Raw genomic sequence first — 16190 nt, 5'->3', positions numbered from 1 at the left:
AACTTGTGTGATTAAATGCAGAACTTGTGTGATTAAATGCATTATAAGCAAGGTCTGTGTGCTTTCGACGTACCAAAACATTCTACTCTCATTCAATTAAACGGAATATCACGTGCTATTTAAAATATTCAATTTAAGGTGTAAAGTTTACATCTACAAACACAAGTCAAATGTTACGGAATACCTATACTAACATACGAAACATTGCAAATTGTATAAAAAATTCACTCTCAACTTTACATAATCAACTTCAAATTATCTTATCTTGCAATAATCTTCCGCCTGTCAGATAGATTGGTCTCCAAAGGGACGAGGGTCGATTGCACCGCTAGCATAACATGTCAATCAAACGACTGGGCGAATTGCACCCGACTTCCTCGTGACCAAACAAGCGAGTTGCACCGGTTCCGGATACATGACGTCATAGCCAGTGTCCGCCTCTCTTCTAGTCAAACAGGCGTTTGCATGTGCTGTGGTAACGTGTGTTGTCTGAAGGTACGTTAGTTAGTATCGAATGTCTTATCGTTTGTTTAAGTTTCTTAGTAATAATGGAATTCATGATGAGCGAAAAATTGCTTAGCAAGGATTTATACGGACGGAAATGCCACAGTTATTGGAAAATGTGATGTGAACCATAACCATGACCCCGATAAGAACTTGAAAAGACAAGCCATCTCGAATAGTGTTAAAAGGAAAGCTTGCTCATTTTCTATTGCCAAACAGAAGTGCCTGCATTTACGTAGATATGTTACTGTTGCTGTCAAAGCGTTGTGAAGAATTAAAATTGAAATTCGAGCCGAAGCCTGTTGTCGCTGATTATGAAATTGGCAATCATTCAGCAATTAAGAAGATCTGGCCTACAAGAAACATTATAGGATGTCGTTTCCATGCATCTCAGTCATGGTGGAGAAATATCCAGGAACTAGGTTTGGCAAAAGATTATGAAGATAAGGATTCTGATATTGGTAAGTGGCTACGTTGGCCATTCGGTCTGCTATATTTCAATCATGAGGAAGTTGCTGATTGTTTTGTAGAGGGGCTTCATGTCGGAAATTCCTCAGGATGAAAAGTTGGAAAAATTCACTGATTACTTGGTAGATACATACATTTCGGAAGATGCCAATTGTCCACCAATAGCTACTTTGGGCTTCAGATAAAGTAGACAGAGAGCGAACAACTAATGTTTGTGAATCGTTTCATGCGAAATTCAATTCCAATTTCAGTGCACCTAATGCAAATATTTATGCTTTTATTGAAGTGATTAAGCAGACCCAAGTTGATGTATATGCTTTAGAAAATAATACAGATGTCACAAAGAAACTTAATAAAGTTCTGAAACAGAGAATGGAAAATATGGGGAAAATGAAGCAGAAATATAAGAATAAAGAACTAAAAAGATTTGATTTCTTAAAAGCTATTTCCTACTACAGTTCAAAGAAGGACAAGAAGAAATAAAATTGAAACATAGAGGTAAAATTAGACAAAGGAAATCCATCCGCAAGCTTTTAGCCATGACAGTCCTAAGCCTGTGAAAAGTGTGAAGGGAAAATTAGCGGAGAAAGGGTAAGCGCTGCAACTTACCCCTTGGTCCGAAGGGTTTAGCGGTGCAACTCACCCCTTGGTTCGAAGAGTTTAGCGGTGCATCTCGCCCGTTTAGGTATTCTCGGGGTGCAACTAACCGTCACCCCTCCAAAGACACTAACAAAGAAATAGGATTGAGAGAATTCTATTTTACTTCCACGTAACTTCCGTTTCCTTCTTCAATAAAAATAAAAGTTAAACTGTTAAAAACCTGCCTCGGGGCATTTGTAAATGTATGCATTCATTTGGATTAATACAAGTTGCACTTTTACACGTCTACGGAGAAAACGTCACGTAGAATTCACGCATAATTCCCGAAATTCAAGGAATTCCCTGTGAGTAGCCACCCTGTCATTAGGAGTTCAACCAGAGATCCAGAGAACGAGACAAACCTATCATATTTTCCATTACGACGTGTGCATGCAAGTAATGTATTTTTGTAAGTAATCATAATCAAAATAACTGGCGAGTGTCAGCCTTATGTACTTGTCTACACTAACAAATCATTAAGACTCAGTTATTCTCCTATAACATGGCAGGGGTCCCGAGTTCCAATCCGGGTGTGAGCATAAGTGTTTTTATAGAGTGTCCATCAAATTCACCACATCATCACTCATCATCCTCATCTTCGCGATTACTCGAAACTGGCAAAAAAGCTAAGTAAAATAATTGTTTGTTTATTGATATGGTTAATTTTCCTTCGCTTTTCTGCCACTTTTGGCTAATTGCAAAGATGAGGATGAGTACTATGATGAAATTGATGAAGGAACACTCACAAAGAACAACCATTACCCAGATTTGGATTCGTACCCGGGACCCCTGGTGTCGTAGCGTGCTGTCCTAACCACTCCGCCACGGAGACCTGCTTAAAATAAACTAAATCAATCAATTTTACATAACACAGACAATAATGTATGTATGAATAACGCAAATTGTGACCTCCTTCTCAAAATTAGAAATTCCTAATTCATGGGCAAAGTTGAGCCTGTGGCTACATGAAGGACGGCAGCCATATAGATTTTGAAATTTTGTCGAGTTTCGAGTTGTGTATTTTGTGTCTAAATGTACTCTTGTTTGAGAATCGCTGGTTCAAGAGAGCGAATTGTATTCTGCAACCTGATGATAAGAATGACTGTTTTCGAAAAGTTCCAGATACCGAATAGTTAACACGTTACTCTAAGACACATATCAAGTAAGGTCCACGCTATAATGACGACATTCTCACCTTGGGTTTGGCAGGAAAAAGAACTTGAGTCAAACTATAATCTGGGCCGAAACTAACACGAATTTTTTCAACGGCCAAGGAGAAATAATACATTTAGTAACTCTTCACTTACCTTCGGGTGTGCTCGTCGAGGAAACGCCACCTTTGGGTCAATCTGAAAAACAAAAGAACATGTCAGTGAGTTTGCATGCATTTGTCTTATGAGATACAATACATACCAAGAATAATCATGCAAGATAGTAGTTTAAATAAGCTGTGCATGTGCACATCTTTCCATGTACACTGGAAAAATTCTATTTGTCAACCTGATGGCATGTGACTTACCGATATAAACAGGATTGCCAGTGGTATTTTTTTCTTTTGGCAGACGAATGAAGCATGAACATCGTAATGTGCTACACTTATCCCACTTCTTCACACAAAACTCAAGTGTAAAAATTTTGATTATTTTTCGAATTAAATAAAACTTCTCTTCCATAGTCTGTCAATGTGAAGGTATGGCCTCTCAAATTATTAATACGTCTGTTTAAAAGTAACGCGTTCTTTCTACATAATTTCGAAACACCCTTGCGTGGAAACAAAGCGAACGATGTTTTATGTATTTTACATTCACAGGAGTGAGAGGCACTTGTGGAATTTAAGCACTTACACTATTTGTGGTTTCACGATACTCTATCGCAATGAACTCTGGGCTATTTTATTTGTATGGAAAAATATACGCCTCTGGCAACCCTGAAAGCTTGTAGCGGTGAGGAAAGAACGTCAAACAAAAAATGCTAATTCAAATGTCTCCCGTATACAAACACTGGTACAGCTGAGTCCTTTATCAGCTGAAAGTAGGGCCTAATGGTTGCTAAACAAATGTTTGGTGCGATCTTAGCGACTAGCAGCATTGTTGCAAGAGCAACTAAATAATAGCAATGAGCGAATATGGAGGGCGAATTCCTTATAGATTGTTACATTAAATCCCCCCCCCCCAACTTTGTGTGCATCGTCATCTCATCCACACCGCTGCGAATGTGGCAGAGAAGAGTTCAAATTTTCCTCGCGAAGGAAATTGAGTGGTAGGTTGAGAACGAAACACGTGTTGTGTACCACGATCCTGATAGAGGACAGAATAGATAACACGCAAGGCCTGCCAGCAGACGAAGACTGTTTCTACTTACCTCTCACGTATAATAAGGGATTTATTGGGAAAACTGAGCATACTTGATAATATTAAATTATTCAATAACGAAAGTAAGGATATCTTCCCTCTTAAATAATTTAGAGTGGTATAAACGGAAAGAAACAGCCTAACGCTTCTGCGCATCGATTTCAAAAGAGCAGCGCCTGAATATCAACTGCGCACCATCATCAAGAGTTGTAACGACGCAAACAAACAGAACGAGCCTCGTACATGCAAGCAGATCCATCAAGGTGTCAGCTTGAAACGGGCACATCAAGCTGGGGGAGAGGGCACAGGCGAGACATCTTCGAGGATGCGGAAGGATCAGAGGAGGTGGCCGAGAGCCTGAGGCTCAGCGGCGGATCAAAAGTGAAACGGCGTAGGTCGGTGAAAAGGGAGAAGAGAGGGGGGAGAGAGAAACGTAACATCCTCGCCCAAAACTCCCACTTATGCAACCCAGCAAGACATCTCCGCAACAGGACAACGAAGAATCACAGTTGGACGTGAGGGTTGGTCGGATGGAAATCCCTTTCCACGGAGCCTCCGACCACCTCTCCACCCGACTCCCACGAGACAAAACTCATGAATAATTTAAAGCACGTGCCTCGGAGCGCTTGTCCCAGCTCCCAGTCAACACAGGCCGACAAGACAGAAGACAAGGGGATGGACGTCTCAACTGCTATACGCTCTCCGGTGGCGTGATTTGGCAAGCGACGTCTCCCGTGGAAGGCCCGTTTCTTTCTTTCTTTCTCTCTCTCTCTCTCTCTCTCTCTCTCTTTCTCTCGTCTGTCCCTGATGCTTTCGGATCTTGCTTCAGGAAAACACAGAATGTATTTCTCCCTTAGCAGGAGAGAACCGACAAATACCATACCGATGGGTTTGTACCCATATCAGCTTCTGTAAGCTTAACTCTGATGAAAAGATTGAACTCTCGGAGTCTGTGGATGTAATGCACACCCCTAATTTACCTCCCCAAAGATCCGCTTTGAAAAGTTCGATTTTGAACGGTATTTATCTTCAAATTTATCTACAAATGCTAACGTAAAAATGTTTATAACATACACAGTCCGACAATTAAATAATCTGACTGATTTTATGTTGTAGCACGTGTGCAATCTACCTGTGCAGTAACGTGTTCATGTTATAGTGTGGTTCATAATCTGCAGCCTGGCAACACGTCAAGAACTTGCGATGGGCATGGTGGGAATTATCGCAATATCTTCAGGGAGGTGTAAGGGTGTCGTCACGTCACCGCTTTACAGCTGCGAATGAACATCAAGTTTCATGAAAGACAATCTGAAAATTTCTTGAGAGAATAAACATTCCTTGAATTTCATTGTTGTGGAGGACGAAACAGAGTATTTTCGCTGCGGTCCTCCTGCCAAATGACAAATAGCAGAATGGAAGTCGCTGTAGCAAGAGGCAAGAAAGATAAACAGCTACCTGTGAAGGAAACACTAATAACTTCAAAATATTTACTCCGCGACAAAACGTACCACTTCAAGGAAAACGCTTGAACTTGCCCTTGACGTGTCACACATTCCAATATGGTGCGCTATCTGCCACCCGAATCAGCAACCAGCTAACTTGACCTTGAGTTAGGATAGGTTAGGTTATAGGTTCATGCTCCCAAATTGGCAGCCATATCTGCGATTCGCCAAGTGCTTCCTTCGACAGAAATCAGTGGGTGCTTCTTCCATTTTAAGAAATGCCTTTGGCGTAAAGTTCAAAATGTAGGACTTTCGGTCGAGTATCGAGAGAATGAGGAAATCCTTTTGCATATAAGCATGTGTGCCGCTCTGACCTTCGTAAAAACGGAGGAAGTTTATGATGGATGGCTGGAATCAGCGAAGCTAACTCTTTTCTTTGATTACTTTGTGAATAGTTGGTTGCAAAACGCGGAAATTCGAATAACAGTGTGGAACTGTGATAACAAACGACTCGATTTTTGATGCCGTGCCATCAAGTGGTATGTTTCGTCGCAACGCAAATATTTCAAGACTCATTAGAAGACCCTTCGCAGGTATCCGCCCAGGTGGTAGGTACGTTTTGTCGCGTATTCCTTCTCTCCAGATCACATTACAAATGTGAATCAATATGTCTGTTCTGAATGCTACAGCGTCTCAACAAGATAAAGAAAGAAACAACAGGTAGCGAGTATTCAAAGAAAAAATATTTACAGAAGGCACAATCGGAACTAAGGGTCTGTCCGAAAGGTCCAAAAAGCAGGGTTGTAGTACGGTCTTGTCGGAAGTGACGTCACCTAGTGCAGTTCGAAAGCGCCAATTAAACGAGCAATCGAGACCGTAGCTTCGAGCACGATCCGTTGCAGGCTTGGATACTTGACTTGTGCACTCGTTGTTGATTTGTTGGAAATCATGAAGTCGAAAGTCAGCCGGATGTTGGTTGTAGTTCTTCTATTTGTGGAAATGTAAGTACAGTAAAACCCCGATAAGCCGGACTTCGCTTAATCCGGACAGGCAAGGGGGGGGGCAGAATGCAAGGTTTTAAATGTGGCAGTGCATTGCTTTATATTTTACTGTACTGTATAGTGTATTTAGGCCTATGCCCTTTAAATGCACCATAATAAATGTGTTTTGTTGCTATAAACGGAGTTCTAATGCACTTTCTACTGTTGTTTTATGTTATTTCAGTTTATCCGGAATTGAGTTAAACCGGTCAACTTATCCCACCATTACTCCGGATTAACGAGGTTTTACTGTATAAGAATATTTTAAAGTGCTATGTGATTTCAATAGTGAAAAAAATGTTTGTTAGTGCTATCTACTGATCGAATTAGGCGCTGCAGGCGAAGTGCAATTCGAAAAGACTTTCACTTCCAGACCAAGACTTAAAAGACTGAAATGCGAGACGCCTCTTTCACAGCTCCTTAAGAAGGCAAATGATTCGTTAGCACTGGAATTTGTTTAGACTTTTTGTCATATTAGTAGCGAACCTAGTTAGTAAATAAGCAAGTAGATACTCGACTGTCCCTTGCGAAATCAATAAAGCTATGAACTGCCACACAAAGAGGGACAAGATAAAAAAACAGAATCAATAAGGGTCGCAATATTACTTCAACCGTGACTCAAAGATGCTTCGACATGACGTCAGCAACCCTGTATTCGCAGCCTCTCTCTTTTTTTAGCAGGAAACAGAAAAGAAGAAGAAAAAAACACTCGTCGAAATCCTCTTTCCGAACCGGAATACAATTCCATTCCATGCCGTGAAACTGAATGATGTACGCCCGCACTCGAGCCTGCTCGTCGGAACGGAACCCACGCGGGGGGCTCTGTGAACCATTCATCCTCCCCCGGCCGCCCGGTCTCTCAATTTCCCTCCAAAATCCCTCTGCCTCTCTCAAGTACTTTCGACCAGTAACGAAAACAAATGACTGACGGGACGCGCGCCGCCAGTAAGATAGGGAGAGCGAGAGAGACACACACACACGGCTTGGAAACCGATTTTCGTAAATGCCGCTCGAAAAAAAAAAAACAAATGAATGGCTGTCGGCGTTCTGCGTAACTAGGAGCAATCCTTCAGCATGCTGCCCGCTTCCCGTGTTCGAGCGTCCGCCTCTGTTCCATACGTTTCATGTTTATTGCTCCATCGGTACGGTATCCGTGCATCCAAAAGCTTTTGCAAGTTTGCTAAAGCAATGCACGTGTGCCAAGACCAGCGGAAAAAAAACAACCAAAAAAAAACATATACGAGGGTCATTCAATAAGTAAGCTGCAAGGAACTGGCAACATGAGAACGTTTGGACATGTAAGCGTTTTCACCAAACGTTCCATTATCTTTACAGAAAAAAAAAACATCTGAAGTTTGAAGAAAGGTAGTGTGTGGAAAGAGAAATTATGAAAATAAAATAATTGAAAAAAATTATTGATTTGCTTTATTTTACTTCGCTTTTCTGCCACTTTTGGCTAATCACGAAGATGAGGCTGAGTGTCCATATAATGAAATTGATGAAGCAACACTCGCAAAGAACACACATGCCCGGGCCTGAATTCGAACCCAAGGCCCTTGGCGTCATAACGGGCAATAATTAAAAAGAAAGAATGGAAGTGGAATACAAAAAACCGCGGTCTGTTACAGAAAGAGGGTGCAGAGTAAGGATGGGGGAAAATATGGGTATCAGATAATGTATAAGCACATAGAATATAGTGAGTGGATAATGAGAGATACGTGGAAAGAGAAGTTAATGTAATGGCACAGTGAACTAGTGTGGAATGAATGTCGAGAAATGTTGAGTTACAGAACACAGAAGTGTAAATGATGATGAGTCAAAAATAGCACACAGGAAGGAGAAAAACAGATTAAGTAATAGAAGAGTGGACTGTACCAGAGGTGGCTTGCGACAGAAAGCCGTGGAAAATGCGAGAAATTTATCCCATTTAAGTGAACACCTCAAAACGAAGTGAACAAACGAGTATATGAAGAAACATTCATGACAGTTACTGGATTTCTGCAACCAACGAAGAACAGCGGTGCAGCAGATAGATACGGAGCGGGGCGTCCATTGCGAAAATAAAAAGTAGAGTCATACTTCAGGCACTTAGAAACGATAGGCATGTGCGAGCAGAAAAAAAAAACAGAAAAAGAAATAACGAGAGACTGGCAGTACGTGCCCGCAGTGATAACAAATACCGAAAAACACAGTAAAACACTCCGTCGGGAACAGCAACCGATAATTTTCAGCAATTTCGGGCCAGAACCGGGATATTTAACAACCACTTTTTCATTCTTATCAGCCGCAAGATAGAGTCTCACCTTCACGTCCGTAATATGCGCACACATATATATTTCTTTCGTCCTAAACCCCCCTCCCTAGCATTCGTTTAATATGACCGCGGAAAGGGGAGGATATTTTGGTTTTGTTCATTTTTAAGGATATTTATTGTCGCCAAATCCGACAGCCTGGCCGAGAATTATCTGCAACAGCGTAGGACTCCATAGCCAGTTCATTATTATCCACATAGAAGGGTTTATCTATGGCCCTAAGTAGATTCCAGCCCTATTTTTTACTCGCCCCCGCGGTCAGGGTAAAGCGCGTTAGGTAGGACTCTGCAGCCAGGCATATTCCAGGGTCCTACATCCGGACGACGCCCGTGCTCATTCTTTCTCGGGAGATCCTTCCTGGACACAAATTACAGGGGGGGACGTTACAAAACCTCCCCCCTCCTTTTTCCCCGCGAAAAACCGGAGGCGGTTCGGAAAAGGGTGAGAGAGAGGGGATTGGGAAGAGAGAGGTCAGCAGCGAGCAAGGAGAATTCGGGGCGTTAATTTGAGTATGGAAATGAGGAGCTCGGTTTATCTGGGATCAGTGGCGGCATCTTCCGGGAGTCAAGAGAAACTACGGGCTTTCGGGCTCCTCGAGGTTGGATTAGCGATATCCCGAACCGTTATTTTTAAGTGACAGTAATTTCACTTGGAAACCAGCTTTGGGTGAAACGAAAAAATAAAGGAAAGAGAACAGAGAATACTAAAGTGATAATCTAAGAAAAAAGTAGAAAATGGAATACACAAATTATTATTATTATTTGGAATAAGTTAACGATTTCGAGAATATTTGTGCATGTGTCCTCCATTAGTGAAACAAGCAGTATTAGACAGAAACGTTAGTCGCAGCCCACTAAGGTGCGTAAACGGTATTAATAGCTTGAAGGCTGACTCCCACGAAATTATAATTCATATTGTGCAATTACAGCACTGAAATTAAGGTGTCACTCACCATCTTTATTAAGAGGTGCAAATGCAAAAAAACAATTCTCGTACACTTTTGCGTGTATAATCGCAGAAATTTGACATTTATCAACATAGGATCCTTGTTCATCTATACGTATTTCCCAGTGCCTGGATACCTATAGGAAAGTGTTCTTACTCCACAACCGGACCCCGTGGCGGAGTGGTTATCACACCGCGCTACGACACCAGAGGTCCTGGGTTCGAATAGGTGTTTGCGAGTGTCCATTCATCAATATCATCATATCACTAATCCACATTTTCGCAATTAGCCAACAGTGGCACAAAATCGAGGTAAAACAAACTCAATCAATCAATCTTACTCTACAAAAATCTTCCCATGCATCTTTCCGCGAACTGACGTCATTGCCAAACTCTCACCTCCATTCGTAAACTTGCTGGGGTGGTAGACTTGCATTATTGCGACACTGGTATTTGAAAATCGCACAGGTTGAGTCCAGTAACCATCCTTTATCCTCAAGATATTAATTACAACATAGCCTCCCCCTTCCCCAAGTACCAAAAATTGACAAACAGAAGGAGGGCAGGAACCAGAGTGGAGGAATTCTCCCTCATCCCCCGTCCAATACCACCCTGCGATACTGAAAACACATTCAACTCAAATATTCTGCAGGTCTCAAGCTTCCAAAGACCATAACAACGTTTAGTGGAGCTTACTGTATTTAAAATAACAGTTGTAGTCAACTTGACCAGTGCTGAAGTGAAGTGCTTGCAGATTTCGTAAATAGCAGCTAATACAGATGCTAATTTGAGCTGCGTTAAGTCTGTCCCACATTCTCTTTTTGTCTGTATTTGATTAACACTCATGCTTATACTTAAAGTGTTTGAGGTTGAGTTTAGCTTGTTTTTAAGACCACCTTATTGACAGATAGGCTAATGGGGACTGGACCTACAGTTTAAAGTGGAATCCGAACCACTCAGGACCACTTGATTACAGGATGACGACGTTACCACTACGCTATCGGGATGGCTTCAGTATTTGAGGTGCATCATGGGCTAAGTGCGTCGCCGAAAAGGTAGGTATTGTTACTATACATGCAAACACGGCTACTTTTTCCATGTGTAAATTAGGAGTTCAATCCACACGAAAACTGCCCTCTGGATAACCAAATATAAATTCTAAACGGATTTAATTCTAGAGACTTTAGAATACAGGCGGGGCACGTTTTCCTAAATCAAAGTCATTGCTACGCCAGAGCAATTTTTGTATATCCTTCAATAACATCCAACAACAACCCTAAACTCTGGGAGGTAAAAAACGAAAAAGAAAATCCTCACGTTGACATCAACTTGAGAATTCCCTGGATCCTGGACAGGACCACACAACAAACCCAGCCGAGAAGTTTTGAGCCGAACACAACACGGGGGTCACGGGTAGATCAAACGGAAACTAATTGATTTATCTACCCAACCAACCATGACGTGTAGAACCCGTGTCCGATGCGGGGGAACGAACCTGCTTGTTGCACAACAGCGGTTCAAAAACGTCCCATTGTGTTCCTCTCCCGTATCAACTTCCCCCAATTACCCCGGGAATTTTCCTGTCTTCCCGTTCCGTCCTGGTCGCTAATATCCCGTTGGTGTCGATTTGCATCGTGGCATGGCTGGATTGCGATTGTCCCTGGAAAGCTCTGGTCGGGATGAAAGCCATCAAGCAACAGCGTCACCTTTCACTCAAGGCCGCTAGGGAAACCTCCCTCACGAAGTGGCCACGTAATCTGTACTGGTAAAGGTTCAACCGGAACTTTCCATCTAAGGCTGGTACAGTCCTATAGTCTCAAACTTTCAGAAGGTGTACGAAATGTTAAGTGGTTTTCATTAAATATACACGTTGATGAAATCAATTAACCTAACGGAAGAAATGTAATTCGTGAAAAGATATCTACGCCGATAACTGACTTAAAAGAGGCACATTACAATTACTTGTGACGGCAATAATGATGGTTAAAAACAAGGGATGCATTATCTCCATTTGAATTTAATTTTACCTTAGAATATGCTGTTGCGAAGGTAAGATAAACTTATGAAGGACTAAAATTAAATGATCTGACTCAGTTGTTAGCATATGCAGATGATGTAGACTTGCTAGGGGATGATATACTGTATATACAATTGAGAAAAATGCAAAAATATTTTCAAAAGAAGCTAAAGAGATAGGTTTGGAAGTTAGCAAAGAGAAAACTAAATGTATGCTTACAGGCCAACACCAAGTGTTAGGTAACAATCAAAATTTAATTATTGATAACTCGTTTGAATCAGTTTCCAAATTCAAGTACTTAGGAGCAATACCAACAAATGAAAATGAAATTAAGGAGGAAATAAAAGCAGTTTTGAAGCTGGAAATGCGTGTTACTTTTCTCTTCGTAAACTCTTATCATCTCGTATATGTAGTATTATGTGGATGTGAAACTTGGTCCCTTACATTACCTGTGGCAACTGTGGAATAGCCGAACCTTCTCGAAGAGGCTACATGCGACATAAATAGTATTTTAACAAGTAGTCAAGTGTTTATTTTATACCTAGAAACAAAAGTCTTTGCTTGCATGATTAACAATTCCTTATCAACCATTATTCTTAGGAAATAAGTCTTCTTGGCATTATGTTTTAAACTTTTATTTGTTCAAAACTTTTCTTTCTTGAGTAAAACAAGAAATATTTTATTATCATCATTAAAAAAAAAAAAAACATTTTGCCAATCCTGGACACAAGTGAAGCCACGACTTGTACGGATTTTACAAGAACATTAATTCATTTCTTTCCATTTGCGAACCTTGGGTTGTCACCTTACCTGCGGCTTAGTTACGAGTTAAATGCTCGACTGATTCCGAGCTGAAGAATGTCAGAAAAGGGGGAAGAGGGGGGCACTTCCTCCCCTTGAGGGAACTCCCAGCCCCTCCTGCCACGCGGGATGAGAACCTTCCCAGGATTGTTAAGGAGACAGAACACCGGAAGCTCCATGTTAACAATAACAGACTAATCAACTAATGAAAGAACAAAAAAAGAGGGGGTATCATCCGACGTTTGGCCTGAAGGAAAATTACCAGTTCCGTCACGGAACGGAGAGCAGTACATACAGGTCGCGTGAAGGGTGGCGTTGCATTATGCACGGGGGCGTTCCACCCACACGAGGTACTCATGGCGACGCCAGAGTGAATATCCAGGAAGTTCCTTCTTAGGAGCATCAAAATAGGCGGATCTGTATCAGACACGATAGTAATATGACACTGGCGTTGCCTTCGTGGGAACTGAACCCAAGTACCCACGGACATTTAAATGGTAATTGTTAGTACCAATTTTATTCATGCTGCTAAAAATGGTTACGGTTTGCTTACGGTTTTGTATTATTGAGCAGAGTAAATACAATTTGTGCTAACAATTGCACTTTAAGTGGCTGCCATATGGATGACTGGGATTCTGTTCCAGGCGGGAATTTCCCCCACAATATCTCTGCACAGAGCTATTCTCGGGCCTACTCAACTTGTAATGAACGAGTATATCTGGGGTGGAATAAACGCGAGAGCATAGTGCTAATCACGTCACCGCCACCATGGACGAGATCGAGAATGCATGGAGCCCCTACCAGCACGCCTCCTTACGTACACTGACACTTTATCTTAACAGGAGTGTATCTTCATGATACGGTTAAATGCACAGGTGTTACCTTAATATGTCTCCTTGTTCGTTGGTATTTAGTTACTCTCAACTTCACTGTTGGCTCAAACCGACAATGAAGAAGAATTATGATTGGACGAAATTATACACAGAAAGGTACGACGGCCTCGGTGGCCGAGCACACTGATTTTTAAAAAGTATATATTGATTGATTGATTCTGATTTATTTTACTTCACTTTTCTGCTACTTTTGGCTAATTGCAAAGATTGGGATGAGTGACGATGATATGATGCAATATATGAATGGACACTCACAAACACCCAAGCTCAGGCCGGGATTCGAACCCGGGACCTCTGGCGTCGTAGGTGGGTGGGCCCGAACACACTAGGTAGTCGGCTCACGCTCGACAGCGAACGTTGGTGTTCCTTATTAGCGGCACTTCATCATTTCATATACCCATCACTCATCGTTGCGATCGGCCAAAGGTAGCAGGATAGTAACTTTTAAGTACGAAAAACAAAAATACGCACGATGACAACCGAAGAACATATACATAGTACTGTGCCGTTCAACACGTCACCGTTCAACACGTCACAAGTAGTAAAGGGTACCGTTGGTCCCAAAACATGCAACAGAATACGTGACGTCACTTCCTGCTATTTCGCATGTTAACTGATAACGGCCATACAGAATATTGTCTCCATTATTGCAATAAAATTTCTAAAGTATTGCTAACTCAGCATTCGACTCTCACACAAAAATCCTCCCATCCTGATCATAGATTCAGGCGAGGTTTTTGGCGGGAAATGTCGCACCGGAAGTGAGAGGACGAGTTAGCGAGCAGGGTGCCGCTTCGAAGGATACCAATTCCGACTCGCCTGTGACGTGAGCTCCATGTCTCCGCATCTGGGAGTTTCCGAGACTTCTACGGAGGGAGAAAAACGCGAACAAGGCGGGGGCGCCATTGCAGATAATTAGGCTTTGGACATAGCTCAGAGTGAGACGTTTTCAAAAACGTATCTCGGTTTGAACAGCATTTTCCAATTACTGGAAAACGTTTGCAATTTCTCCCACAGCAGTAGTTCTCACAAACCACTTCTCGAACGTGACCTGTTTCATCGAGCTGTCTCGGTGGCCGAGGGCATTGAGCGGTGGACCCAGGACCTATACTCCGTCCCAGCATATAAAGCCATTACTGTCATAATCCACATACAATGTTTCTAAAACCCGCCACTGTATGCTCCAACGCATGCTTGTCCGCCAGTTCTTCCGTGCCTATTTATACCTTACTAAACTAATCGCGACGATGAGGATAAATAATGATGTAATAAAATTGATGAAGGGACAATCACAATGAACCTTATCCAAGATTCGAAGCTAAGGAACTAGGCTATCCACTGGGCCACTGGTTTGGGAACGGAGACTCCGAACCTGTCAAGATGGTCTGTGTGTGTGTTTGTGTGTTGGGGGAGGGCGCTGTGTTTCCTGGATCCTGGCTCCATTCCACGACCTGTCACGTTGAGGCACCAGCTCGGGGAAAGCCAATTCCTGCACAGCGTATCGGACAGCTTTTCGGCGGAACCAGGAATTACGAGCCACGCAAACAACGAGAAATCGGAAACGACTGCAGGAAAAAAAAACACGATCTCTCTCGTGTGTCGTGCCCTGAACCATGAAAAACGTCCGCGGAACACCGAAATGGACCCTTATGAATTCTTTCCTTATTCAACCTGCGGGAAACACCATAGAACATTCCTCGGTAAATAAAATGTATTTGGTGTCATTCCCGGAACATTCTGTTGGTTACAGAAGCACGTGTATGTCGGGTTTAACCTGTTCATGTCCCCTGAGAAAACATCATATTTTTGTACCTACAAATTTAATGGATTCTTTAAATTGGCAATTCCATTTAAACTCCATGTTCCACGTAGTATACCCTGGACTGCATTCTTGACTCGCAGTCAGTAAAATCCTTTATACGGCTGATACTATGTCCTGACCATGTGTATTTGTCCCTTTACAAATTCCAACTTATCACCTTTCATCCTCGTCGTCGTAATTAGCGAAAAGTGGCAGAAAAGCGAAGTAAAATAAAACAAATCAATCTACCAGTCCATGGCGCAATATGCCTCTGACACCAAATAGCTCCCCAAATATACTCACGGTCATGGTGTCTAAAAATCAAGATTTTTATTTAAAAATCATTTGATGATTTGTTTTATTGTGTGTTTGCTTGTGTGTTTTTGGCACCATACATATAGATATATGTTTTTACAAAAAGCCTTTATTTAATAAACGGCCCTGTAAAATATTTGAACAGTTTGATTAAAGCAAATAAAAAAATTCATGTAAATATACATTTTTGTTTATGATAATGTATACACGAACCTACTGGTAATGTTTGTTGAGTGTGTTAATGAAACTAAAATTTCAGTAACGTTTCGTACTGAGAAAATAAAAAAACACTCTGGATGTACTCTATAATTGTTACTTCTTATTATTGTAGCTGAATATTGGCATTTTCTTTAAATAATAGTTCGCAAAATATCAGCTCTAATGATTATTTACAGTTTAATTATAATGGGTTTAACATGGTTAGTGTCTTGTATATTTCTCTACACAAAATGTTTGCTATTTTTGCCTATAAAAATTATTGAATTTAAATCAAGATAAATTTAAGCATGCTTACAGATTACACATTAGATTTATTTTTGTAAGAGCTTCACTAAATCAGTACATATATTTTGTTTCATTTCTTAGAGCCTAGTAAGCACCATTCAACGATTATGAGATTAATGTAAAGGGTCTACCTATTTGAACGTCAGAACTTTAAAATT

General features: G+C 41.4%; 1 protein-coding gene across 16 annotated transcripts in view; it reads right to left on the bottom strand.

Moving 5' to 3' along the window:
• Nucleotides 1-16190, bottom strand: part of Rbp6 (RNA-binding protein 6) — a 1060856-nt gene that overhangs the window by 637425 nt on the left and 407241 nt on the right. For all 16 annotated transcript variants that reach the window (XM_083128271.1, XM_083128266.1, XM_083128274.1 and 13 more), the window contains exon 5: nt 2919-2960. In XM_083128271.1, coding sequence (XP_082984397.1) covers nt 2919-2960 — 42 coding nt within the window. The remainder of the gene's footprint in view (nt 1-2918; nt 2961-16190) is intronic.

This window comes from Lepisma saccharinum, chromosome 9 (genome assembly GCF_977018435.1).
Source record: "Lepisma saccharinum chromosome 9, izLepSacc3.1, whole genome shotgun sequence".
NCBI classification, from domain to species: domain Eukaryota; kingdom Metazoa; phylum Arthropoda; class Insecta; order Zygentoma; family Lepismatidae; genus Lepisma; species Lepisma saccharinum.
Note: the sequence above shows the minus strand (reverse complement) of the source record. Positions and strands in the feature narration are given on the sequence as shown.